The 27,438-nt window shown below is 40.2% G+C and overlaps 1 protein-coding gene across 3 annotated transcripts; it reads right to left on the bottom strand.

Moving 5' to 3' along the window:
• Nucleotides 1–8,352: 8,352 nt before the first annotated feature.
• On the bottom strand, nt 8,353–26,317 carry LOC108893938 (periostin). 3 transcript variants are annotated; one of them, XM_018692420.2, is made up of 23 exons: nt 26,087–26,317; nt 25,295–25,393; nt 20,419–20,483; nt 20,117–20,274; nt 19,843–20,007; nt 19,599–19,745; nt 19,330–19,471; nt 17,845–18,057; nt 17,610–17,744; nt 17,236–17,384; nt 16,634–16,770; nt 15,377–15,507; nt 15,101–15,231; nt 13,880–13,982; nt 13,712–13,779; nt 13,562–13,607; nt 13,441–13,473; nt 11,565–11,822; nt 11,418–11,447; nt 9,731–9,775; nt 9,419–9,505; nt 9,272–9,307; nt 8,353–8,962 (listed from the first exon to the last, which is right to left on the bottom strand). In XM_018692420.2, exons 1-23 carry the CDS (start codon nt 26,203–26,205, stop codon nt 8,910–8,912), a joined length of 2,550 nt encoding a protein of 849 aa, XP_018547936.1. In that variant the 5' UTR covers nt 26,206–26,317; the 3' UTR covers nt 8,353–8,909. The 3 variants fall into 3 exon arrangements, with proteins under 3 accessions (XP_018547936.1, XP_018547935.1, XP_018547937.1); XM_018692419.2 differs by having other exon boundaries at nt 11,565–11,825; nt 26,087–26,316; XM_018692421.2 differs by lacking the exon at nt 9,731–9,775 and having other exon boundaries at nt 11,565–11,825; nt 26,087–26,316.
• Between the last annotated feature and the right edge of the window lie 1,121 nt (nt 26,318–27,438).

Consider the following 27,438-nt stretch of genomic DNA (forward strand, 5'->3'; position numbering starts at 1 on the left):
TGACTGTGCACTTGGTCCTCTTGTAGCTCTATGTTTATTTCACAGACATCTTGGCCTCACATGCCCACATTCCTCTGTCCAAATCCCAAACTTGTAAAACCAAAGCTAGATATGCTGAAAGCAGGACTATCACAGCTGACATTTTCTAGTGAGGCTATGAGACCAAATTTCCACAGGACTAGAGGGCAAAACAGAGTTCATTATCATCTTTTCAAGAAGATATAATAATGTTAAGAATCTAACGTGTTTGTTGAAGAAACTGAAAAACATCAGAGAAGCAGATGTAGCTGGGATCCATATAGTAATCAGTCATTTGTTACAAAAGACAATGCCATGTTTTCTCTGAGATGCTGCTGGTATATGACTGTGTGAGTACAGTTAACCACAATATCAAGAACACATGTAGTATCACTACCAGAACGCCACAGGCAATCAGTTTTTATGGAAAACTTGGAGATCAATTATGTCCTGCTTGTTATTCTTTGTATTTATATCGAATCATATAAATTACATCATCTTCTACACCAAAATCAACGCCAGTGAGAAGACAAATCTCAAAAATGACTATGGAAAATCCTGTAATTTCAGAAAATAGACTGTATTAAAACCATTTCCTTTGCCCCGAAAGTCCAAAAACAGATGCCTTGAAACAATCAAGAGGCTGGAAAGGAGAGCTCTCTTTGATAAAGCATAAGCTCATATGGTTTTGATTTGTAAGATGAGTGAGGTTGCCTTGGTAAGTCTAACTACAAGCTAAACTACATTTCACTTATCATTCGGTGATACTCTGCTTGAGACTTCTGAGTGTACTGATGAGGAAAGCAAATCTGTGAAAAATTTCCAAGGTATGAAGACAGTGAGGTGATTTATGAGGCCTGGAAGCACATTAAGTGTAATATGAAAAAAACAAAAAAACAAAACAAAACACAGACACAGACACACATAGACCAAGAAAAAAGAATAGTGTGTGGGTGTGTGTGGAGGTTTGCATACCTAGTGTGTGTGCAAGTGTTGTGTCAGTGATCTGAAAAGTGACCTTTTGTGAATCAGATAAATAGAAGAAAGTCAAAGTTAATGCAGTTGTGATTATTAGAAATAGTGACCTTACCAACATTTACAGTAGTTGACAAAACAGATGCATTATTGCATAGATTTGCAGATAAATAATCCACATCTTAATGGCAAATAATTAATACAACTACATATAAATTTGTAACAATCAGCTTGGAGCTGCACTGCGTTTACACACTGCGGCTGCCCACAGCTCAGACTTGATGGATTAAGCTACATGAGTAATTTTATGGGCTTCTTTGAACCTTTTAATTCTTTTCTTTCCTCTCTAACTTACGACCACTGTAATCCATGAATAAGCAACATGAATTCAAGCTTACCGCAGTTACCATTCTCTGCCGGTAAAGAAAAACTTTTAACAGCAACTCCAAAGAAGGATGAGAGTTTGACACAGAGTTTGGATTTTGGCTGGCATATTACTACTAGATTTCATGTGTTCATAGACAGAAAAACACTGCTCTGTAAAAAGGGTGAATAAATTACAATTTAAACCAAATTGAGAAATAAAGAGGAAGAGTTGACGCAATTGTTTCTTGAGTGTAAATCGCATTTTAATGACATGGTGAAACAGTCCTAACAGATGAATGTAAATAATTCAGTTTCATTTAAACAAAAACTTAATCCTATTTGAGTCAGTCCTCCAACATACTCAGGTTGACATTAACAGTCCTATTTTGTGTCTATGTTAAGACACCTTTGTTGTGTAGAGAAAACAAGCCAGTTTCCCCCTCCATACTTAAGAAAGAAAATTAAATACACAAAACAAGATGGCAAATCACATACAACTTGAGTTTCTCACTTGAAAATAATATGCTAAATTAGGCTTTGACTTTATATGTAAGTTTTTTCTTTTTCGCTCTTCCTTTTTTCCTTCTTTCCTGCTTTTTATATTTCTACTCAGTATACTTGCAAATACTTAGCACTTAGATAGAGGAAAACACACACACACAAACAGTACATATAATAATGATGCAGTGACCATTGAGTAGTATAAACCTGCTGGACTGATCCTCATACCAATATGCTTCCATACTTGAACTTGCATATCTCTATTGTGTTGCCACACTAAACCCCGGAAAATGAACTGCATTGTCTCTCTCAGGGAGGACAAGACAAGTCAGCATTTACTGCAGCCCTATACTTTCTACTTTACATGTAGTTCTCCTCATTAGTTTTCCCCCAGAGGGATGCCTTGAGTATAGTCCAGACACAAGGTCAGACACCTAAACATCTGCTATAGGAACAGCCCACACATACATAAAACAGGTGCTATGCATGTTCCTGTCTCATCACTGGTATCAGTTAATGTGGCAGTGAGCTCGCAGCCTCCCTCCATCTGTGTCCTCATATCCCTCCCTCTATCTGTTTTCAACTTTTCCCTGTCCTTCTCCCTCTGATTTTGCACCCCCTGTTTCCTTGGAAAATCCTTCCTGTGATCATGGCTGGTATTGGATGATGTCACTGTGCATGTTCTGTGTTAGAGACCAGTCAAGGCTGTGCTGTAAACACAGGGAAAGCAGATGCCTCCATGGGATTAAATGCTACATTCTGAGAACGCTAAGAACTGAGCAACAGCCAAATAATTAAAGAATAATTACAAATAATTACATTAAAGGAAAAAGAGAAAAATCTGTCTGATTTTATTGAATTCTTTGAGGAGGAAACATCTCTACTGCACCTTTTAAAATCTACTGTGGCTCCTCCGCACATGGATATTCTAAAACTGGAAACAGAGAATAAAATCAATATGTGACCCAGCTAGACTTCCTTCATTTGCTTGGACTCTGGGTTGCATCAAACCTCAGACTTTAGCATAAAAGAATACATCTTGGACTAACCTGACACATTTATTCATTGACCTCACTGTTCTGAAAATCATTGACCAGGATGTTAAGAGGTGTTATTATTTGATCTGGCAGCCTAAGTTACTGCAAATCAAGGGGTCACTTGCACACTTAGCTCTCAGGGAGAAATTAGATGTAAAAGAGAAAAAGTAAAATGTTTATAAATTAGTTGATACAAAGCAAACACTATTTTAGTGCTGACATATTACAAAACTGCATGTGTGTCTTCTCTTCAAGCAACAGGCATGCACTTGCTGGTTTCATGAAACTCTTTTTCACCACTCAACACACCAACACACACACACAGACACACACATACTATCCCTGCGGGGACAATCATTGACATAATGCATTCCCAGTTATTACAACTAAACGTCTAACCTTGACCCTGAGCCCTAAAACCAGGTCTTAACCCTCTAAAAAACAATCACTACCAATGTGGATGAACAGAGAACACACACACACACACACACACAAATTCAGCCTCTGTGGCTTGTGCTCCCAGAGGGCATCTGCAGAGGCGTGACATCATTCTCTCCACAGACACACAGATCACAATAATTGCTCTCTCTACGGAGGAACTACTGGCCAGAAGCGCAAATGGATCCACTGATCTGCGCAGCAAATCCTGCTCTGCTTTGGCTGTTCGCACATGTTGCTGGCCGTTGAGTCTTGGAAATCATAGTCATACTTGAGCAATGTGAAATTCTCCCAGACAGTCAGACCACATCATCCATTTATTCAAATTCTGTTGGATCGTATGGCTGAAAACATGGTGGCACCTGCAGTGTTCGTGCCATTTTTCTGACTCTACACGTCTTCATCTGTTTTCTTCTAACTGTTAATGTCTTTAAAGAATTACAGCTGGATTTTTGTTTTCAGCAGCTCATTTGTAGCAGCGAAATAACAGTTGAAACTTTATGTAATATTAAGACAGTTACTGCAGAGGACACTGACTGTTTTTTTCTTTTAGCTCATATTTAAAAGGAAGCTAGGTTATTGATTAGCAGTTTGCAGTGTTTTAATAGCTATACAGACAACTGTCACTGGATCACTGCGATACTGAATGTGATGATTCTCTAGCAAGTTCTGCAGTTACATAAAAGACAATTTTCTTTTCTACAATTTCTCCTCAAATTTATGGATGCAGGAAAATTAGGGAAGTGAAAATCACACTGAATCTAATAATGTGCATCATGTCTGTGTGTTCAGATTTGACGTCTGACTTTGAGTTCTGATTCTTAAGAGAACAAATGAAATTTTTTGACAAAGCAGCCCTAACCAGTCATTAAAGGTTTTAAAGCCTTTAGCCAATGATCAGTGGGCCAAACTATATTTACTACTTCCTGTTGTTCTAACACCATCATGCACCTGTCCCCTTCACTTCCTATTTTTGCCTCACATTTTTCCCTCCTCACAACACAACAGTTTGAACAAACTCAGGCCTTGTGTACGAGTTCATTTTTAAAAACAAGTAAAACCTTGACAGGTTATATATTTCCAAAAGAAAACCTCCCAAAAATGCTGCTCCTCAGTCTCTTTTGCACACTTTGTCCACACTTTGTCTTTAATTCTTATTACCAGCAGTTCTATTGGAAGGATGTAGCTCGCAAACATACCCCTTAATATATTATCTCATTTTATAGCACTTTAAGTCACCTGCTACTCAGGTATGGTATAGCAACACTAATTTTTAAAAATACAAATACTAATTAATAGAAATACAATACAAAAAGGATGAAGATGGCACCTGCAAACACTGTAGTTTACTGTGGCACATCTATCTTTTTACTGTATCCATTATAACACACACACAATCCAAACACATTGTCTGAGATCAGTTAAAGTGGCACATTTGGAGCAGTTTGTTAATGCTTCTCTGTCACAGTACATCGATCATGAAACGAATCATAGATGGCACTTTGCTCTTGTCTCTGCAGACTACACTGAAGCAAGCACCATAAATTTCAGATCCATAGCTATGGTCAGCTGGTTTCACTCAAGAGTTGGAGGAAAGACAACAGAGCTGTCAGTGGGCTTGGAGGGGAAGAGTGTACTAAGCCTTTGGGTCAAACCCTGCGAGGGGAGATGATGCAGTTTCAGAGTAGTACGTTTTTGTGTTTCGGGTTCGTCCCATTCTCGGGAATTTGACACGTCGAGGGAATTTCATTACATCAGGCACGAACGTCCACTTGGACTCAAGGATGAACTGATTAGAATGTGGTGGTCAAAGGTCAAGGGTCAAAGTCACTGCGACCTCAGACATTTTTGGTCAAAATTCATATGCTATTTGTGATATAATACACAAAGTACCTTTTATTATATTCCTTCAAAGTCAGTGTACAGACATAGATGTAAACTGTAGCCTTGACAGAGGCATGCAACTGTGAGGTTGTAACTCTAGTTTCTTTTTTAACTATATTCTCAAAGGGCCTCTAATTCTGAAACTTAAAATCACTTAGAGGTTGTACTGATTGTACATTTTTGATACAAAACAAGAACTGAAATCTTTGCTTCTATATCTTAAAATCTTGCTCATGTAAACTGCTAAGCAACTATAAGGTAAATTTTGTTTGGTGGTGAATTGTTAAAATTATCAAATAACTTAACTACAAAACACATCACAGAAGAAATTGATGTGTCAGATGGAGCATTTAGTTTTCTAACAAATGTGGACTAAATTATGCTGAAAACCTAATTTTCGGTTAGAACGACATAATTTATTCCCACAGGCTGATTTCTATTATTTTTATGTTTGGTTATTGTACCCCTTTGTTATTTCATAATTCTGGAGGACTGTGAGTTCATACTTGGACAGTTGTAATTTCTGGAAAAAGATGACATGATCTAAATCATATCCATGATTCTGGATCAAATGTGTCTTTGTGATATTCATCCACCAGTTTTAGTTTTTCAGTTGGCAGAGTGAGACAATGCTCTGTCATGCCTACATTTATGAAGAGCCATTGATTTCAACACTGATGCTCCTGGAGCAGGACAATGAACAAGTCACTGTTCATGTGAGGTTGATATCACTCGAAAAATGCCTTAATACTTATAGTTTTGGTAACACAGATCCTATATTTTACATAAAATACCTAGAATAAAAGTGAACCATCACTCATTCCACTCTAGACGTGACACTCTCCATGACCTGCTGAAGTTTGTCCAGTCTGACACCTGGTCAGGCCTCAAGGTTTCAAGTGGGATGACAACCAGGTGTTTTTCTGGACTCGTGAAATAATTAATGACAGCCGTAAGCTGTTGTGTCAGAGCTACCAACATTAATACATGAAAATCTATATCATTTTTTTTTTTTTTGAAAGATACGTACTGTAACTTGATAAACAAGGGGGGTAGATAAGAGAGACATGGGCTGTTAAATGTCCGACTATTTCTTAGCTCTGAGTAGTTGCCAGGCAATCAGTGGAGGCCAAGAGTAATTTCATTGAGTCTGCAGCGCATAATGTGTTTAAGGTTTGTTTGTCCCCACTCTACATATTTTCAAGAGACACGTATCATTTCATTTTCATGACACAGTTTTCCTGCACTGGCACCAGTTCAACAAAAATAAAATGAAATGGTTGAAAATTAATTATATATATAATGAAATTAACTTCTGCCATTAACCTATGATAGATTAGTATTTTGTAGATATTCTTATGTGGATATTTATCTACCTCAATGCTACAGAAGTATTTTCTAAACTTCAGAAGAAATCCAATCTTGTGCAGTCACTTGCAGCTCATGCCAAGAAGTCTGGAGAATTTTAAGTCAAATGTTTGTTTCTGGAAAGAATGTGGCGAAGCTGCGTGTCATTGACTGATTGAAAGCGTTTTACTCCAGTTGGAGCTCATTTGTTTAATGTCATAGCCTACAGTTAGCTGGCCAACAAAATAAAAGAGTCAGCAACTGTAAGTCATTTACAGTGAAATATGACAAATGGTTAAATGAACCATAAAATAGTCAGATGGTCAGTCAATCCCAAATCACCAAACAATGTGGACACTTTCTCTAGTGATCTGTACTAAACCCATATAATGCTGAAAAAATACCTGCTTATGTTTTGGTCAACAAATCTTTAGCTTTAATACTTAATCACTGATGCATGTAAGCACAAGAATAGAGCCTACGATCACCAACAATAAAATTACTGACAGTAATTCCATCATTATATTATCACTATTGCATTCTGAAGGAGACAATGGATGAATTAAGACTGACTTAAGACTTTAGATTCTGTGGTGGATTTAATTAATGGCTTGAACATGTGTGTCTGTTTATCTAATTGTGTTAGTCTGAAGTGTGTCCTCCGAATACTTGGATACGTGCTCCTCAATTACAACTTATATTACATTGTCTTTGTCAAGACTAATTATTCACATCATTTCAAGCCATTGGCTCAGGAGTGCAGCGTCATCACAAGTGTGTGTGCAGTTGAGAAGCTTGAGCTCATATCATATCCCTGTGCTGCATTAACACAACTCATAAGCGAACATTTACTATCAGGACCTCTTTTCGTCACCTTGTTATCTGCACTCTGTGACGTTAAACCTGCAGTCCTTGTGCAAACTTCAACTCCCCTCTGCTGCTGCTGCCCTGGATCATTTTAATGATGTTGCAAAAGAGCTACACTACACGTAGAGCACTGTTTTGTAATTTCTCTCTCTCTGTCCCATGTTAGTTTGCTTCTCAGGAGAAAATATAATATTTTGCAGGAACATATGAGTCCAATAGATGCACACTTGTATAATATTACTGGTACATGTGCTTCAGCAAAAATAGTGCATTGCATAACCATTATGTAATCCCTAAAATCTGGTATGTTTTTGCGTACAGTGCACATTTACATATTCTCACCTTGCAGATACATTGATGAATACATTCATCAGAAGATCTGTATGTATATGTATTATCTGTATGTATGTGATGTCCAGCTTTCAAAATCATTTGAACTCTTTTGTCAGATGAAGTTTATAGAATTCATATGGCAGATCAGCCATACGATGCACATGAGCGTTGGTCTGAAGCTAATGAGAACCTGTTTAAATGTGTAAGTACTCAGAAAGTACTTGGGAGAAAGAACTTCTCTGCTTGACACACCCTTGGGTGTTACGTACGCTCCCGTCATTTGCACGTTATGGTCAGAAAAACATGAACGTTTTTAGAAAAGCTATGCACCTTTTTTATGTTTAAGTCAGAAAAGGGTAAAATACATATTTTAACAGAGGCTGTAGACTCACAAAATACACAATATTGTTTTCTCTATGTTCTGTATTGAGCTTCGGTTTATGATCAATATAAAAAAGGAGAAGTTTCTGGGGTAAAAACATATGATTGTGAAGCCCGCTTGCATATGGACGCACACAAGTCAAGCTCACAATCGAAAGAATGAAATATTTTTGGTTTTGAGGAGTAAAGAATTTACTGGAAACTGTTTAAAAATTCATTGTGTTTTTTTAATTACCATGTGATAATTTACAGAGGTACAGTACAGCATCTAATGGTAGCAAAACACTGTTTGTCACTGTTGTATTCATTAAAATGCATCCACTGTACAGAATGCAAGCACCATAGAAAGCATACAAAAATCTTCCCAAGCCAAGTTAACAAAGTGACATGATTTAAAAAAAACAAAAAAACAAACAAAAAAACAAAACAAACAAAGCAAAAAAAAAAAAAAAAATCTCTGTGGTAGAATATATCTCACCTTACACACCATCTACCCCGTGGCAAAAAAATTCCCATGCACACTTACATCACTTAACATGAAGGAGGGTATTCTAATGTCATTGCATTGCTATTACACATCATGCCTATCACATACAGTATGGTCCAGATGGAATAGTAAACACTCATTGTTATTGGTGGTTTGGACAAAGCTAGATTGATCTGATCTCTCCCTGTTGGTCCACAGTTTTTTCAATCCTCCAGCGCTCAACCAGGAGCAATGGAGATGCATTCAGTCTCTGCGGTGAGCCAGAAGGTGTTTCTTCACTGCCTTGGCTTGTGGTGACGCCTGACCAGTCTTGATCTCCTCACTCCAACTGTAAAAAGATGAGGTAGAGTTAATGGAGGGAATAAGAGGTGTGACTGAAAACAAAGACAAAAAGAAAACATGTCAAGGTGAAAAGATATGAGATGAGAAGAATAGGTGGAAGGACTGAAAAGGTAGATAATGGAAAGGGGGAAAAAATTCTTCAGAGCACAAGGAAAATCCAACAATGACAATTTGTAGTTAGACTTTTGCTGTGCATATTTTCCAGCACTGATTATGTGGTTTTTGGCAAACTCTTTTTTTTTGGTCTCATCCAACTTTGGTGTAGATCAGTGCATCATCAGCTAACTGCTCTTACTTGGAGCTCTCCTGGCAGCTGCGTTTCTACCTCCCTCTGTGAAATGACGAGAGGACACAGTCAATCACTGCATCTGGGCACACGCACACAAATACACATGCAAGTACTACACAAAAACTGTGCACATGTGCAGTAATGAGTATTTACCTTTAATGATTCTGGTAATTCTCTCTGATTCCTCATCGATCAGATTTGGGTTGCCATGGATGGTGGTGATTCTAGAGAAGTCTGGGCCTGACATTTAAAATCAAAGCCGTTAGATCTCAAATGCAGGATCGTATACGGGGATACAGCTTTAAAAATGCATCACATTCTCTTTCCCACCTTGAAGTAACCACTTGTCTGGCAAATGATGATGAAATAAAGATCTGTAAGCATGGATTATTTCAAGGAGGAAAAGGACACAAACATTTGAAGCGACCTGTTTGGTATAAAGCGTTCATGTGAGAAGACCCCTACCCTCAATGATATGAGGCTCGTTCGCCGTGGTGTGTCTGGCTCCACCTTCAGACCGGCAGCGGAGAAGGGTGTTGAAAGTCATTTAACGACTTAGCAACTGTACTGACTGACAGACGGACAGACTGACAGGTACATACAGCCCGTAAAACACCTCCTCCTCCGCTACCACACATGAAGTCAAGCACAGATGTGTAGTATTTATGGACACACACACACACACACAAATACACAGGTTGCAGTGTAAAGGTGTGCAGTGGGGAGCTCAGCTTAAAAAAAAAAAGAGCAAAGTCTTTTTCTTAGCCCACAAACTCAGCTGCAAGACACCAGAGATGCAGGTGTAGGTGAAAGCAGTTTAAAGCTCACTGCCCCTGCACCCACACACACATTAATGGCATTTTAGAGTTGGACGCCCCCAAAATGGCATGTTATAAATTGCACACTGCTCACACACACATATCACAGGTATAGTAGACAGACTGAGTAAGTACTAGTAATGATGTGATTCTTGTTGAGAGAAAAGAACACTGACGGAGAGATGAAATCAGATGGATAAGAGATGAAATGGACAGACATCCAAATCATGGTACACCATGGGAAGTGTAGAGGGACATGTACAAAAACTTGGCTTTATCTTTATGTAGCTGCGTGTGCCCAACCACGAGACAGACTGTAAAAATCAACCTCCTTCCTCTGTAGCATCATTACTGAGCCTATATAAACATCATAAACCAGAATGAGCTTGGGATGTTTTGAATGGTGGCTGGCCAAAGCCTGTCATAATACATTGTGACAAGGGCATGGAGCAGGGGCGTTCAATGGAGTGTAAAACATATCCGGCTGCCCATTATCACAGCGAGTTATTATAGATGATTTGTGATTCTGCCCCAACAGGAAGCGACATAACCGCTCCTGCTATTAAACATTCATTGGTGCTGCTTTTCTGTCCCTGGCCTGATACATGAGCCTGACTGTGATGAAAATATAAGCGAAATAAATTGTAATTGTTCAGAAAAAAGAAAATGGAGCAGTGAGTGCAATCATAATGAACACTATTTCTTCAGGGTGATTTAAAAAGAGTGGAAGTCTTATGGTACTCTTGTGAACCATTAGATTTTATTCAGTAGATTAAGTCACAAATGCAGGCTCATGAAGTTCTGGGTAAATATGATTTTACTTTTTTTGTGGTTTGTTGATGCAGCTATTTAAGAGGCTTTATGTGATAAGATGCCCCTGGCAGTTAGGTGAATGTAGAAAGTTCTTCCACATTATTTCTGTATTTAGTGGACATGACCTCGCCCTTTGTGGTGGTAAGTGGTGCTTGCTTTTGTGAGAAGCAAATACAAACGCTAGCAAGATGCTGTTTAAGTGCATGCTAATTATTCACTAGTGGACATGATTTCACTTTTGACAATAGCAGGACAGAACACAACATTTGCAAAGATGTCTGTGTCTGTGTAGTCATAATTTCTGAGGAATATATTTCACAAAGTGGGAATATTCCTTTAAGGCTAAAATGGTGCACACCATGACAACAACATAACATATCTGATAACTGATGATCACCAAAGAAATGTAATGAGAACATTAGATGATAATGCTCAGTTAACTGTGGTCAACAGAAGCCATTTGTTAGAAGAAGCAAGAAACTTCTTAGATCTAGACTGTCAACTTGTTAGGAAGAACTGACCTGTAATTCTCTTTCCATCTTCATCTCCACCTGTATTAAATAATCATTATAAATGTGTCATTAAATCTGTGTCAAAAACCTTTGTGAAGTCCAAATTTCATCCTGTAACTTTATCATTTGCACTCAAAATATGAACGATGAGCTTACCCCCAATGACTCTTGTAACCTTGGTAATGGTAGGCTGCCCCTGAATGACTCTGGTTAATCTTGTGACAGAGGGGTCTCCTGCCTCGATGACCGATGAGTCGATTTCTTTTGTCACTGAGGACTCTCCCACCCCGATGACCCTGGTTACCTTGGTGATCTTCGGCTCCCCCTTGATGACCACCTCGGTGACCACTGGTTCCATTTTGACTCTTGTTTCCTTAGTGATTATTGGCCTGGTAACCTTTGTGACAGATGGTTCTGCTGGTAAGTAAGGAGAGGGAGAGGTAACATGAGCATCCTTTAATAAAGCAGGCTGGAGGTACAGTATGTGAAGTTATCAAAGCATGTAGAACAAATAGAGGCGGATGTCTGCAGGATATTAGATTGTATCACAGAAGAAAGAGAGGCTGCTTTCACTCTTCATGGTCCAGTGAGCTGTTCTCCATGGACAGATTTAATGTACTCCTCTTTGTTGATTTTGAAGTATCATGTTATACTCTGATGGACATGTTCACACCCCATACAACATTTACAAGTTTTTTTGTTTTAAAAATCTTGACTATATGTCTGAAAATGACACAAAGGAAGAAAATACAACATCTTACTTATTCCTTCACTGAATGTCTCTCGACAGGATTTCTGAATCCAGTCAATAAATTTCCATCTGGGGATAGATATCTCTATAAAATCTTACAAATCCTGTTCTGGTTCAGCTTCAACAGAAACTTCAGCCAGGAACATTCTTTTACTTTTTTTTTATATCTGCTGCTTCTGAGTGCTGATTTCTTTTGTGTGACATTATTTATATAAGTCATAAAGAGATGAAAGCCGACAGATGTGTGTATTTCTATCAGAGGGCTAATCTTTGGCCTGAGGTCCCTTGATACGTGGCCTGGTCTGTTAATCGCAGTCAGACGTGTGTTTGTCTGTCAAAGTAATTAAGAGACTTTGAGAGTGTATTGTTCTGTGAGAATATATATGAGTTGGTGAGTGTATACTCTGCATGGGTTTACAAACACATATGTATCTTAATCATACTTACAACGGCTTAATTCTATTTTAAAGAACTACAACTTGGAATTTATCTGTGGCATTTTAATTTCAAATACAGTATATCAATGTAAGGTATGGTTAGTTTGCTTTACAAAGATGAACCACTCTTTTCACTCAGGAGGACTAAGTCTTCAATCTTATGTCATGTTATGTTATCTCAATCTTAGGAGCCACAATGCAATTTGATACCAAATAGGATCACAACAGTTTCTTTTCTTTTAGAACCTCTGCCAAAAATAGTAGTAGAAAATCATAATAGCTTTATAATTTCCATAAATTTACAGCATAAAATTGCAGCCCCTAAAAATGTAATCTCCCACCAGTCCAGACCTCCAGGTCTATAGCCCATGTAATGTGCCTAATCACCTTTGAAGAATCAGACTTCATCTCTCCTATGTTACCCAATACATCAAGGTTTTCTCCCATCTGTACGCAAGTGCACCAGACTGAGCCCAGCTGAATGAACAACATCCAAGAGTCCTCTCTGGTCTCTGACAGTCTAATTACCTCATCTCTAAAGGAGATGATTAAATATGCCAAGAGGTCCAAGTGGACTTAAGTAATAGTGAGAGTGGATAATCAGGAGGAACAAAGGAGAGGGAGCGGGGAAGATGCCAGGATGGAGCAATGATATGTACTGTGTGTAATATGCATGTGGCTGCAGATTGGATTTCACTGTAGAGCAGAAGCTCACTTTTGACCAAAGAACGTCGGTTAGTTTTAAAGGCAGTCATGCTTTTAATAATCAGTGCTGAAAAATCAATTCTCTGACCAAAACTGATTCAAAACTTTCAATCCCGGTGGTTAATATCAGTGGTCTTACCTTCAATGACATGAGTAGTTGTGATGGTCCTCTCTGTGAAATAACACAATTAGTTTCAGCTTGTTGCAGATGCAATAATATTCACAAGTCACAGAGTAATGGTAGCACCAAGGAAACTTACTGATGAAGGTGAGAGGGATCTCAGTATAAGAAAATCCAGAAACAAACTAAAGGACAAAAAGCACAACAGAATGGAAGGTAAAAGGCAAAATATCCACAAGGTAGAAAATTTGAGCTGTTACATATTCACACGTGTTTTCTCTTTCTGTACCTTGATCTGGATGTACTTAATCAGCTTCTTCAGGAGGACCAGGAGGTCCTGGCGGCCCACAGGAAGGTCTGTAAGTAATATGCATCATCAAAAGAACATAAAATAATGCATCCCGGCACAGACAGAGTGCACACTGCATGATTGTATGGTAATGCAGGCTGCTCTCACCCCCAGGATAGAGAACATTCTTCACCACATGGATCACTCCGTTTGTTGCCATCAGGTCACTGTCTGGAACATTCACAGAGTTGACATGAATGGAGTTGTTGACCTGGGAAAAAGAGAAAAACACTGAATGCATATCTGTTCACCAATAGTACCAATAAGGTAGAGTCTTATTTTGTGAGTTACATCAACTTCTGCCATACAGAATTGCTGTATTGAGACAGTTAATGCAATTTTTATACTGCCAAAGATATCTAAGTTTACACATTTTTCAAAATAGTTTGACATGAGAGGTTTTGAGGTCCGATGAGACTTAATAGAAATCCCAGGCAGTGTGATTCATTGTTGGACGTGACAGAGCTGGGAGTTCCATTTGACATAAATTTCCTGCAATTTAATTGTCTTCAAGGATGTGACTGAAGGTGGACGTGCAGAGTAAGTGAGGGAAAGGTTTCTCTTCCCCTCTGCTTCCTCTCTCTCCCTCTCACCCACTGAACTGAGCCACATCACCTCCAGCCTCAGTCCAGTTCTTAAAAGGAGACATTATCACGAATCATCGTCCCCTCTTTTTGTTTTAACTGTGAGGCCTGAATAACCCGCTCTCCTATCAGTGTATTATCCCAAACAAGCTTGTGTGCAGTAAGGAAATCCTGCAGGCCTGACACGAGACCTCGACTGATAACCTGATAGGAAAGGAACTGAAGGCAAAATTGAAGTAATGGGTGAAATTATGACCAAGCCGACATAAAGGCTAAGACAGAAACTGAAACCTGGCAGGTGGTCAGCATCAGAATAGGAGGTGGGAGTGGTGGGCAAATACTAAGAGTGGGTGTTGACAAAAATGACAGGAAGCTGGATTCTATTACTTCTGGCCATTCTCCAGAGATATCCAGCTTTGAAGTAATAGATTATTACTGGCTCTTAGATGCTATTGTTTAAATGAGAAAGTAAGGAAAAACTGGGTTAAAGTCTCAAGATGGAGTCTCTGAGAAAATGTGAAAAATACAAATACAAATATACTCTTTGGATAATGACTTATCTGTTTACTTTACTACAGTAAATTCCCAGAATGCCTTTTTTCAATCTAAAGGTGGCAGGGGTGGGCCAGAAATTATCATTTGCCTCAATAACTGCACAAAATGGAGAAATATTCAGGAAATAAGCCCTGTCTCTTTGATTCTACGGACACAGATGCGCACTCAAATGCTGACTATTGGTACATACAAACATAACTTGCAAGTTGTTGCCCTGGAGGGTTTTGAGCAGATTGGTGACTCCTCCCTCCAGTCCTCCATTGATGAAGATACCATTACTGAAATGGTACAGCAGAATGGTTCTCAGAGTGTTCAGATCACCTGTGAGTGACAACACAAGGCAAATGTGATTTACATTTTGTGCAGAAGAGGTAGCATATTTTTCTCTCCTTATTACTGGACTATGTAACTTTATATCAGAAACAAACTAGCCTGACAGCAAGGTTCATTTCAGCGGAGAACTCACTTTTGAGCAGAGCAAAGTCCTCTTTACTGAGGCCATCAAAGGCTTCATCGGTTGGTGCAAAGATAGTGTAGGAGCCTTCCTGCCTCAGCAGATCAGTCAGACCTGCAGTCTCCATCAGTGACAGGAAAATCCTACATTCATTCAAATAAAGTGAAATAAAGGAAAGAGGGAAGTCATCAGTTCATGCAATGAATATAAAGCACTGTAGATATGACATGAAGCCTAAACCTAAACTTTTAACTTACACTTTTGGGTTCACTGATGTCTGTTTTTGTTTTTAAAACCCGCTCTGTTGTCATTTTCATCACACTGAGCTCTACACTCTTTCCACCAGGAAAAAGCTCCAGCTATAACGGCATGAGTTTTGCACAGTGACGAGACCAGATTAAATGTCATGTTTGGATAAAAAACCAGTCATGTGTTGTTCATTTTAGACAGGAGGATTATGGTTTTGGCGATGCGAGGGGTTGGAGTTGAGGTTGGGATTTGTGTGAGACTGATGTGTTTGTGTGGTCCCGTTTATTCACACATCTGCTTCCTCAGTTATTCATCACCAGCCCCTATCAATGCCAGTATCTGTCACAGAGCCAGAAGATGTGAAATGTGCGCAGTAAGACATTGCCACTGATGTTTGCAAATTTTATTGTGAGGAGGGTAATGTTCTTACAACACAACTCTTTCACTTTTCCCATAATATTTCACTGCACCAGTGACATCCCCAGTTCCAACTTAAAACCTCAAAATTAGAAGTTTGTGTTCTGTCAAATTTGTGAGTACACTGTGGAAAATCACATAATAAGATCCAGTGAGACAATAATGTAAAAACAAAGTATTAATCATGCAACCTTTACTAAAGAGTGGCTACTGTGGCTTCAAGTAGCAATTACAGGATAATAGCAAATTGAATTTCCCTTCATTTCCCATTCTTTTTGTCAGTTGCCTTAAAAATGCTAATCATTGGTTGACTGAGAGCGAGTAGGGTCAAAAGGTCAGTAAACTGACTCAGTAATGTCAGTTACAATGTGGCAAATGTTATGGCTGCTGACATTAGCTAACATGAACTACTGGTCATACCAGACCAAGTAAAGCTGTAGCTGCGGTTGTAAGAGGATGTTATTTCTTTCTGTTTGAAAGTCAGTAGAGCAAATATATATAAAAAAAAACAACAAATAAACAATTACTAGAATTGGTTTTGATTATAATTACCATAAAAACAAGTACAGCATCAAATAATGTAAAGTAAGATGTAGCTCTTACTTGAACCGTCCGTCAGCAATCAGGAGCTCGTAGATAGTTTTCTCAGCCGGTTTGATGAGGGACATGATGGGATGGAAGGCTCCATTGCTTCCCTCCTTACTGCCGCGCACCATACATGAATTTTCTATGCACACGGCCTAACAAATGAGAAACATCAGAGAATCAGAGAGTTGGGTTACAGGTCTAAAAGTCATGTGTACAAGTCTGGTAAGGATTTAGCTCAGGGGCGGCCGACTGTCACACTGTCCTCTTTGATCGCAATCAATCAAACAGTATAACAAAATTCTGTGAAGAAATGAAACCCAGCTGATTGTAATATCTGAACTAGCAGAGCAGAAACACACTTCATCTGCCAAGAGTTGGACTAATTGGCTGTTTTATTGTATTTGTTTATAGTTGAAAGACGGCAAAATCATGTTCACACGTGGTAAGAGGCCCTGTAATGGCTTTCAGACCTCCAGTGTGGAAGCCAACTCTCTCCGCTGTCTTTCCATCACTTCTTATTTATCTTTTTTTCCCTATTCTTTACTGACTGATTGTCTGACTCTGATGTCACAGACACACACACACACACACACACAACACACACACATAGTTCTCACAGTGCGGTAAATGAAGACTCGGAGCAGTTTGCCAGCCAGTGTTTCCAGCAGCTGTCCGTTGTAGAGCTCACTCAGTGTGACTTTCAGCTTCAAGATGTGGTTTTCTAAAATGAGTCTCAGCAGGCTCTGGTCTGTGGACATCACCTCATCTGACAAACACAGAGACAAGATTTAAAATGACACAGGTAAGAATAGATGCCAGTTCTGATAAATGATCTTGTTATTTTTCCCATGTTCTTCTTAAAAAGTGTTAAAACTGGTGAAAAGTCTGAAACGAGTTTGCATTTCAAAATGTAGCAATTCAACGTCTTGCTCAAGGTCACTTCAGAAAACCACCTTGTTGTTCATAAAAAAGTTCTTGGAGATCAACTCACTTGTGAAGGCAGAGTTGAGAGGAGCAAGAAGTGTGTACTCTGTCTGTGGACCCATGGCAGCAGCCAAGCCCAGTTCAGACACCATGTCAGTGAAGGTACTCTGAGATTCTCCCATCAGCTCCATCACCTCCTTGGCTGATAATGACATAAAAATAACAGTGATAATCACAGAGAAATGATATAGCTAGATGATTTGAACAAATTTGCTGAGGGAGAAGCTGGATTTAAAATTTACCTGAGTCAGGGATGAGCACCTGGTCGATGAGGTGGATGACGCCATTGGTGGTGACAATGTCCTTCTTCAGCACCATCTTGATGCCGTTGACTGTCAGACTGTCACCGTCACAGCCGATCTCAATGGTGCTGCCCTCTTCGGTCTCATACACTGATCCCGCCATGATTGCCTCTGAACACTGGACACTGTTCAACAGGTGGTAGTTCACCAGGGCTGATGGGATAAAAACAACAAAGTTGGTGCAAGCATGAGAGAGAGTGAAGGTAGAGAATTTTGTTGCTGATCAGATTACATACATTTATAGACTTTGTGGGTTTCCTGTAGTTATTTTTGTAATCTGGCTACACACTCTAGGGTTTACAGTTGTGTTCTACAAACATGTACACAGACACACATCTATTCTTTCAGCTCTTTCTAGAAATATTTAGGCAATTCTGTCAATGTTTAGATATGGGATTACACCTCGGACTGAGTCCAACTGTCAAACTGAGCAAGCAAAACTGGACTGCAAGAGCGCTGCAATTACAACACGGGAAACTGTTCCAAGCCCACAAAAATTTAAATGCAATCAATGTCACACTGCAGGCCAAATTACTCTGTGGCCCAAACCTCCCCCTGCAGAAACAAGGCACAAGGCTCCATATCATCTTTACTTTGGTGGCTGTTCTAACATGGTTGGTCAGAAAAGCCTGTTTGCCAAGTGTCTGAGAATGTATCTGAGGTTATATTGTGTTCCCAGAGGAAGCCACTCACTGAGGACACCGCAAATTGACTTCATGTTAATAGACATTCCTGGCTGGCCAGTGACTCAGCAAATAAACAGATAAGCTGCCACTGTGGAGACATGAGTTTCCTGCTTTCATTGTGTGATTTGTGGACTTGCTTGTGTGTGTGTGTGTATGAGTAGGTGTCTGCTTCTTTATTCCTGAGAATGTGGCAGGTATCTAAGTTTAGACACGCATTTGGTTTGGACGAAGGTTTCAGTGGTTTATTTTAAGTTGACATTGACATTAACTTATTAGAGTGATTCAAGTTCGCATCAGGTCAAATGAATAGTAGATGTTAGATGATTGTTTTCTTGGAAATGCATCCAATGTGATATTTTACTAAAAACAAATATTGTCAACCTCACACTGGCACTAAGATTGAAGTCATGGGATCCCTGAACTCATTAGGCTACATAATGTGGGAACCATGAATGTCTGCACAACGTTTTTCGTCAATCCAATCCAATCTTGATAATTAAAAACCAAAGTCAGCAGGATTCATACTCTGGGAACCATGAATTTCTGAACAAAATTTCACGGTAATCAACTGAACAATTGTTGAGTCTGGACCGAAGTGCTGGACTAACATTGGCATCCCTTGAATAATCAGCTTGGCTAAAAATACTTAAATGCTTTTAACCTCTCCACATCCAAATCAACAAGATGATGACATCCCAGTAGTTTATATCATCATTAGTTTATCACATGTCCAATATACCTGCAATAACAGCCTTGTTGCCCATGATACGCTCCAGGTAGCCTGCGTTCAGTTTGTCAAAGGCTTCATTAGTGGGAGCAAACAGGGTATAGTGGCCAGGCTGGTCCAGCTTGTCCATCATACCAGAGGCCAACGCTGCAGCCTGGGAAACAAGAGAGGACAGTTTGTCTCACGTAACTGGAGCAAACCAGCTGATACTGGCTGATACTGACAAATGTAATGCTGGCATTGAAACCCAGTGTGTTTAAAGATCTGTGCATTTGACGTACGCTGAAGGAGGAGAGTTCATCGCTGACATCCAGGACATTCTTGATAGTGTTGCCCACTGCACTGATGACCCGATCGATCACATGCACCACACCGTTTGTGGCCACCTGGTTACCGTGGATGATCCTGGCACAGTTCACTGTCACAATCTTCAGGGAGAGGACATTTTATATTAAGCCAAGACAATCAGCGGGGTTAGCAGTCATTTATTCAGTCATGTATTCATTCAGTTTTGCAAAAACTGACCCCATTTGGGTAGTGGTTGATGTAGAGTCCCAGGTCATTGTACATGGAAGTTTCAGTCATGCCGTTCTTCATGTCTTTGGTCAGAATGCGGCGGTTCACCATGTGGAAGTGAAGGGCGTTGTACAGCTCGATGTTCACGTTGCTCTCCAGTGCAGACCGTGCAGTCTGGGGAAATCACAACATTTATTAGAGGGCGCTAACTCTGTGAGTAATTATTGTAAAAAAAAAAAAAAAAAGTTCCCGTAAAAAGGTTTTAGACCTCCATTCTACTCACAGTGTCAAGTTGATCCCAAGCGTCATTGCTAGGTGCAAACATGGTGAAGGAGCCTTTGCCTTCAATTTCCTCCCTCAGTTTGGATATGTCGGCGTACTGCTGTGTGGTCGTAGCCTTTACAAGCCCCAGTGTGCCGTACACATGGTCAATGGGAGCCACTAGGGGGAAAGGCAGATGAATACTTCATGCTCAGAAACAAGCTGGTGAGTGAATTGAAATTTTGAGTTAACCTCTACGTAGGATAGTTGTAAAAGAGATTCATATTATTAGACCAAATGGGGCCTGTGGTTTGAGGCACCTACCTGCAGGGCATCCTCTCATGCCCTCCAACTTCATGTACCCCGGACAGCACTCATATATGACCACACTGCCAAAAAAAGGCACATACATGTTAAACTTGTGAGTGATTCAGTTGATACACTGAAAAAAACATTTCATTTTACCCAGGTGCAAAATGTGAAAAAGAATTACTTCTGTGGTGTTGGAGTACATGCAGCCAGAGAGCTGTAAAGTTCTTTGTAATGATTCAATAATTTATGATTCAAATATAACAGAGCAGAACACAATATGAATGTAGTGCTTGTTGAGAAAACAAAAGAAATTCCTTAGGTCAACTGAACAGAACTAAAAAACCCTCTGGAGCTCTGATGGGAGAGAATGACGAAAGCTTGGACTGAGAGCGGCGAAGACGTGTGAGAGGCTCTTACTCACCAGAATACAAATCCATAATTGGGCAAAGTGCATTTGAAAGCTAGGGCAGAAGAAGTGATGGTGTAAGAGGACATCCAAAAAAGTCAAGGGGAATTAAAAAAAAAAAAAAAAAAAAAAAGACAAGAAAAACACCATTAACATGAAAGTGGTTCATTAAACGCTTCCACGAGAAAACTGGCAGAGATTGCACGACTCCCAGCGGGCCAATCACAGGAAAAAAAAGCTGGAGACGACTCAGTAAGAAAAACTAGCCCAAGACACTTCACTCAAGTGAGCCAGCCAACATCATTTCCAATATCTCATGCAACAGTAATAAACCCAGCAAATGAAAAAGGAAAAAAAAAATGAAAAAAAGCTACAGAAGCAGAGAAATGTAGGAACAATATGATCAAAACAAACCCTGAGAAGAGAGGAAGAATATTTATAACTGACAAACTGTGCATTACCAATACATCAAAGAACGAAGAGATCAGGGAGCAAGCCACTAGCTAAACAGCTCCAAATTATTTTGTTCTCTCTCGACAGGATAACTGTTGAATAAAACATGTAAAGCAGTACTTCTGTGGGCTGTCACATTAGTAAAACTCAAACTCACAGCCACCAGATTGTGGAGAAAATCAGAGCCTTACACTATAAAATTTATATTCATCTAGATACTGTAAGTATGTTAACATGAAGACCAGACGGGGGTGTCTGCCGCCCTTCTGCACTTTCTCTCAGCCATTAATCTAATTCCCAAGAAACTCTCCAAGAAAAACAAGCTCTCGTTATACCGCGCAGTCGACTTCTTGTGTGCATTTAAAAGATTTGGATTTTGGGGTGGAATGAACAGCTTATGAAAATTTGTGAAAACAAAGCTCAATGGAGTAGAAACATCCTGGCAGGAAGCTGAGAGGACCTGCTAACACTAAGCTCACCAAGGGAGCTGCACAGTTGACCCTCCTTAATCCCCCATATGGTTTACAGCAAGCCAAGATGCACTTTATCACTGTGTTATGAATGACAGAATGGGATGTGAGAGGACGACACTGTGAGCCGCAAGTCAATATGTCATAAAATTTAGGTTTAATGAAGGAATATATTATGTTTTCTCAAGCAGCTTCTTACAGAAAATCAACCATAAGGAGACACTTGTTTGGGACTGATCCCAAGTTAACACACACATCCTCCAGCATGCAAACAAACTAGCAGCGAGTCAACATTGGACGCTCAACAATGATTCACCAGAGACAGAGCCACAGAGTTCCTGAGCGCTGGAATAAATTTAATTGGGGTTTAACCTGAAGCACTTCATAGGGATCCAGTTGGAGCGTTCAGTGGGTTTGCTGAAGGAGGTTTGCTTATTACACATTCCCCGCATTTGGGGCAAAGTTTTAAGGTTTCCTGTTCTCTGTTTTCCCATGGAAATACAGTGTTTCTATATGAGCTCCGTGTTTCCTCTACAGAATTTGCATCCAAAACAAATAACTATTTGCTTTCCCCTCAGAAATGAACAGTAGTGATATGTTATACAAGAACAAATCACTCCCTTCACAGCCCACTTCAGACATACAGTGCACACACTTTTTTTTTTTAAAAAAAAAGCAACATCACTCATTTTCTCCTGTCAACTCCCTAAAATGACTCATACGCTTTGGCGAACCTCTCTAATCCACTTTAATCAGTATTTGTGTGTTTATGGAAATGTGTGTGATGATACTAAACACTGTGAATTTGCTATTTTTGCTTATAGAGCAATCATTCTATGCTTTGACACTAATTGATATAATGCAAAATACATAAATATCCACACACAGCTGGCTGTCAGGAAGGGTATGAGGTCACTGCTCCCCAGCTGCTCTCTGACAGGATAATGGATGAAGTATAGACCAGGAACAGAACTAGCCAATGCACTCTGCAACCAGGCCTCTGGCAGTGTCACTGCATGAACTGGCTCAATGTGGCTTCCAGATGAGCAGATGTGCAAAACACGGGGCATGAGCGCACAAACACGCGTACTGTACACTCACGCGGAAACACAAGGTGGGGTCGTCTGGCATCAGATTAAAACTCTTTCCTGTTATGTAACAATCATCAGCTTCACATCAAGTTTTTTCATCTCCTGAACACCGTGCCAACAATTATTTTATACTTGACAACTGACTTACTGTAAATTAAGCTACCATACTATAGCTTTACCACTTCTCTGACATTATTATTGTAACCACAAATAAACTAAGTTTGAGCATGTGTCCTCTGCTCCCTGCAGGTGGTGTCCGTCATCTACTGCGCATCACAACACAGAGAAAATTGCTTCCACCTGAACCTCCAGCAGCTCACTTCAGGAGTTCTTAGTGGAAATTAAGGCATTAAGAAATCCCCATGATATCATTTAACTCCAGAGTGGATAATTAGTTGAACACAGTGCAGGTTGAATTCACATCCACATGATTTGTGCTTTGTATTAGTGGTTTCCAGGAGATTCAGTCCAGGTATTGCTTCAAATGCTTCAAAAAGGCTTGTTCACACACCAGCCTGCAGCGAATGCTGGCACGACCCAACAGTCGTACTGTAAACTCAAACACCGTCTCCTAATCTCTCATCAACACCAAATCCAACTCAGACATAACCGCAGCTGGGTGGATTTCCTCCACTGCTGCCGAACAATGTCCCCACTGTGACCGCAGACAGAGAGGAAGAACGATTTTTCTGGCTTGGCTCAAGTTTTGTCCAAGTTTGTTGAATGTTTGTTGTTTTGCTTTTTTAATGAGTTTTAAATGCTTTCCTTTTTTGTTTTTTTTATGACATTGTTTGGCTGAATAAAATGCTTTAAACCTAACTTTAATCAGTTTTATTTTAACTACAAACTTCTCTAAATACGTTTAATATGGCGCACACAAAGATCAGATTTTTTTACTTTACTGTATCTTAGCAGCCCAAGAACCAGAAAACAATTAGTGTTTGCTGGAAACCCTCATTACCTTCCATCTGCATACCCTCATATTATGTTATCTTGTCTTTTTCAGTAATTGCCGGGTGGCTCCATCTAGTATTATCTCTATCACTGTACCGTGGTGGTGCTGAATCACTCCTTTATTCCTTCTCATTTTCATGCTGATACTAAAACAAGTGTTGCAGCTGAGTACATGACAAAGAGAGGGTGTGTGTGTGTGTGTCTGCGTGTGTTCTCGTATATGTGGATGATTAAAAGTAAGTGAGAAACAATTAGCTTTTTTTTTCCCTCCAATCTCCTTCTACACTTAAGTCACATACGAGGAAGAACAGCTCCAGCCGAGCCTTACACTCCATCAACACGTCAGCAGCTGTATTTTACCCCAACATCTGCTCACCTGCACATAATATCACAAGAAAATATAATAAACTGACTTAAACAATGCACAAAACATGCCTTCTTGCATGAGTGCAGTTCACACTCCACTCTTCTGCTTGTAATTGAGATCATGTAATTTGTAAACTTTTTTAAATCCACCAAAACTAATCTTTTATAGTTTATCACTGAATTCTGAAACAGCTGTCACTCCCACTGTGGGACACAAAACTACACTTGAACCAGCTCCATCAAAATGATCTCAGCAGAAGTTTCTCATGGCTCAGATACTTTGCCTATAAATAAAGAATAATTTCATTTCAAGCTTCTGGATGAGACACATGTATTCTGCAGGTACACACATACTGAACATATCAAGTACCTGCTACCCCTGCCAAGACCCCCAAATCTGGTGAAACTGGAGCTGTGGTCTATCCTGTGTTTCGCCCAACTGCACACATGCTTTAAAAGCATACAGACAGATTTTTTTTTTTCCTGAGCACCTGAAACGTGTAAGAGGGGAAGTGGGACGTCAATCACTGTTGAGCAGAGTTTACAACATCAGCAGTCCTACAACTGAGTCCACCAGCCCCGCAGGCTACTCAGCATGCCCAGGCTTGTAAGGAGGGGAGGGATGGGTTTAGACAATGAGAGAGGGACTTATACTGTATATACAAGAGACCCTGCGTTTAGAAGGCTGTAGATGCTTGGGCCCACTCTCTTTCCATGCCTAAGAAATCTCTCAAATTCCAAAAAGACATATTTAAAGTGTTGAAAATTGAAGTATTCAGTTATCAACCATCATGAAACCTGTACCTTTTTGTGGGGGTTCAGAGAGGAAAGTGGGACAGCTGCATGTTCAGAATGGAGACAAATAGAAGCCTGGGGACCCACATGGCTAGGGTCATACAGAGCTGACCTCTGCTGTTTGAACCATGGTAAAAATGGTGACCAGGTAACAGGTGTGTGTCTGAGGTTTTTTGTTTTGTTTTTTTGGGCGGGGGGGAGGTGCAAGGGGTGAAATCCATCCACATGTACAGACACTTTAAATATTGATGTTTTTCTGAAATTCAGAAATTTGTTATTGTTTAGTTTTCATTTGGGTTGTTCCCCCAGTCGACAAGTTATTTCATCCATTCAATCCTTTGGTAAAAACTTACGCCTTCTTGCCGCAGATGGAGCCTTTGTACCAGTTCCTACATGTGCTGAAGTACTTCTTCTTGGTCCCCAGGACCTGCTGCAGAGCGCACACATTGGGTCTGCAAGAGGAGGGAGGAGGTGATGAGGGAGTGACAAGGAAAAGTGAGAAAGGGGGAGGAGGAAGAGGAGGCGAGGCAGGATGTGGGAGCACGTGAAAGTGGAAGGGTGGGGGGGGGGGGGGGGGGGGGGCGGAGAAGAAAGAAGGATGGGATGAGATGAGAGGAGAGGGGGGGAAGAGGGGTGATGTGTGAGGGTATGAAAATGGGAGGGGTCATTTATACATGTCGAGACTAAGATACAGTGTTTCTTAACAACTTTGTTTGAAGAACCAGTAATGTGAAGCTTAAACTTTTCACCCTTAATTTGTCTCCTCAAAGTTTCTTAATAAAAGTTTGTCTCAAAAAGATGACTTTCTCAAAGTTAAATAAAAACATTTCATTCAGAATTTCCAACATTTAATTGGGCACATTATTCAGTGCAGAGGAATGAATGAATGTGAGAGACAATATTGAATTTTCCATCATGGCTTGAATCAATGTTTGCATCAATGTGGCTGACCTGTTTCTCAAATCATGATCTCTCTGGGTATAAAAATCACCTCAAAACACAGCACAAATATAAAATCTGACACACACAGCACTTCACACATCTGTCAGCTTGTTAGTAATCATGCAGTTTATTGCTCTTATATCTGCAGGCAAATTCTAATTTCTCTATTTCTCCCCCTTGTCCCCCATGTCCCATCTCCTTACCCTTCATTCCTGGCCCGTATGCGACTGTGGGTGACTATCTTGTCATAAGCTGAAGAATCCACACTCCCTAAGGAGCAGAGTGCCACCAGCACTAAGGTCACCACTAGCAGCTGATGCATCCTGGGGAGTTATCAGTCCTCTGTACTGCAAGGGAACAAACACACACTCACACACACGCACACGACTGTGCCACCCTAAAAAACCACACAGGAGATATGGGAGTGTGTGTGAGTGAGGGAGCTTTTATACCAACAAGTCTCTCCCTCTCTAACACACACCCGTACCCACCCACTCCCCCTTTTTTTTTTGTTTTTGGTGCACTCCCTCACTGTCTTTTCCATACCATTACGTCCTGCTCTCACCCGCACACACCCTTCTTCTCAGTCAAAATCCTCCCTCCAGCTCTGACTCAAGCTTATTGTCTCCCCCTCTCTCACGTTGTTTCACATGAATTTCTTTACCACCGTCACATCCCAGAGCACCGAGGACACCCTGCAGCTCACACTTTACATTGCTCTGCAGTCTGTAATGACAGCTTGTCTTCCAACTGTGGACTGTCCAGTAAAAGTTTATTAGCCTACTGTATGTAATACAGGGGTTTTGACCCATGCACTTAAGATTGATGGAGTATTTTGAGAGGGGAACACACTTGGAGTCCCGTCACAGCTGAAAGACGCACAAAAAGGGACAAGTGAGTACACATAAAGGAATACAGAGATATAGAGACTCATAAAAGAGTCACTGTATTTCACATTCACACCTAAATACACACACACACAGGCAGTAAGCGCACCTTTAACATGTGTCCACGGGACATTTGGCAGCAAAATATTTATATAAAATTGATTTAGATGTTTTTAATGTGCTAGAAAATGAGGCTGTAAATCAGACCCAAAGACCCACGGTGATGAATCTGTGTATGATAGGTTTACACTTTGCTTGACAGAAGCCCGACTGTATTTTTATCATCCGTCCCCCAGGACACCGCTCTCCTCCTCATTACTTTTATGATGTGGATTCATCATTTCCACCAGCCTTTCCTCCCCTGAACTCCCATTTGTGTGCTGTAACTCCTCTTTTCCCCTTCATCCTCACTGCTGTCATGTTCATCGCTCATCAGCTCAGCTCTCCCCCACCCCACCCCAGGTCCCAACTTTTCCGTACATCCCTACAGCTGTCTCTCTCTGTCTCCCAGGTTGAAGCCAGACCTGATATAGCTTCAAAGGAAAAATTCATTATGAAATGGGCTCCCCCGGACGTCCTCATGTATGGTCTTGACATGAAAATGAATACTTCTAAACTGAAGACATGCAGGTCAGGACTCTTGGTCAAATCAAGTCCTTGAATTAAGA

This window comes from Lates calcarifer, linkage group LG20 (genome assembly GCF_001640805.2).
Source record: "Lates calcarifer isolate ASB-BC8 linkage group LG20, TLL_Latcal_v3, whole genome shotgun sequence".
NCBI lineage: Eukaryota > Metazoa > Chordata > Actinopteri > Centropomidae > Lates > Lates calcarifer.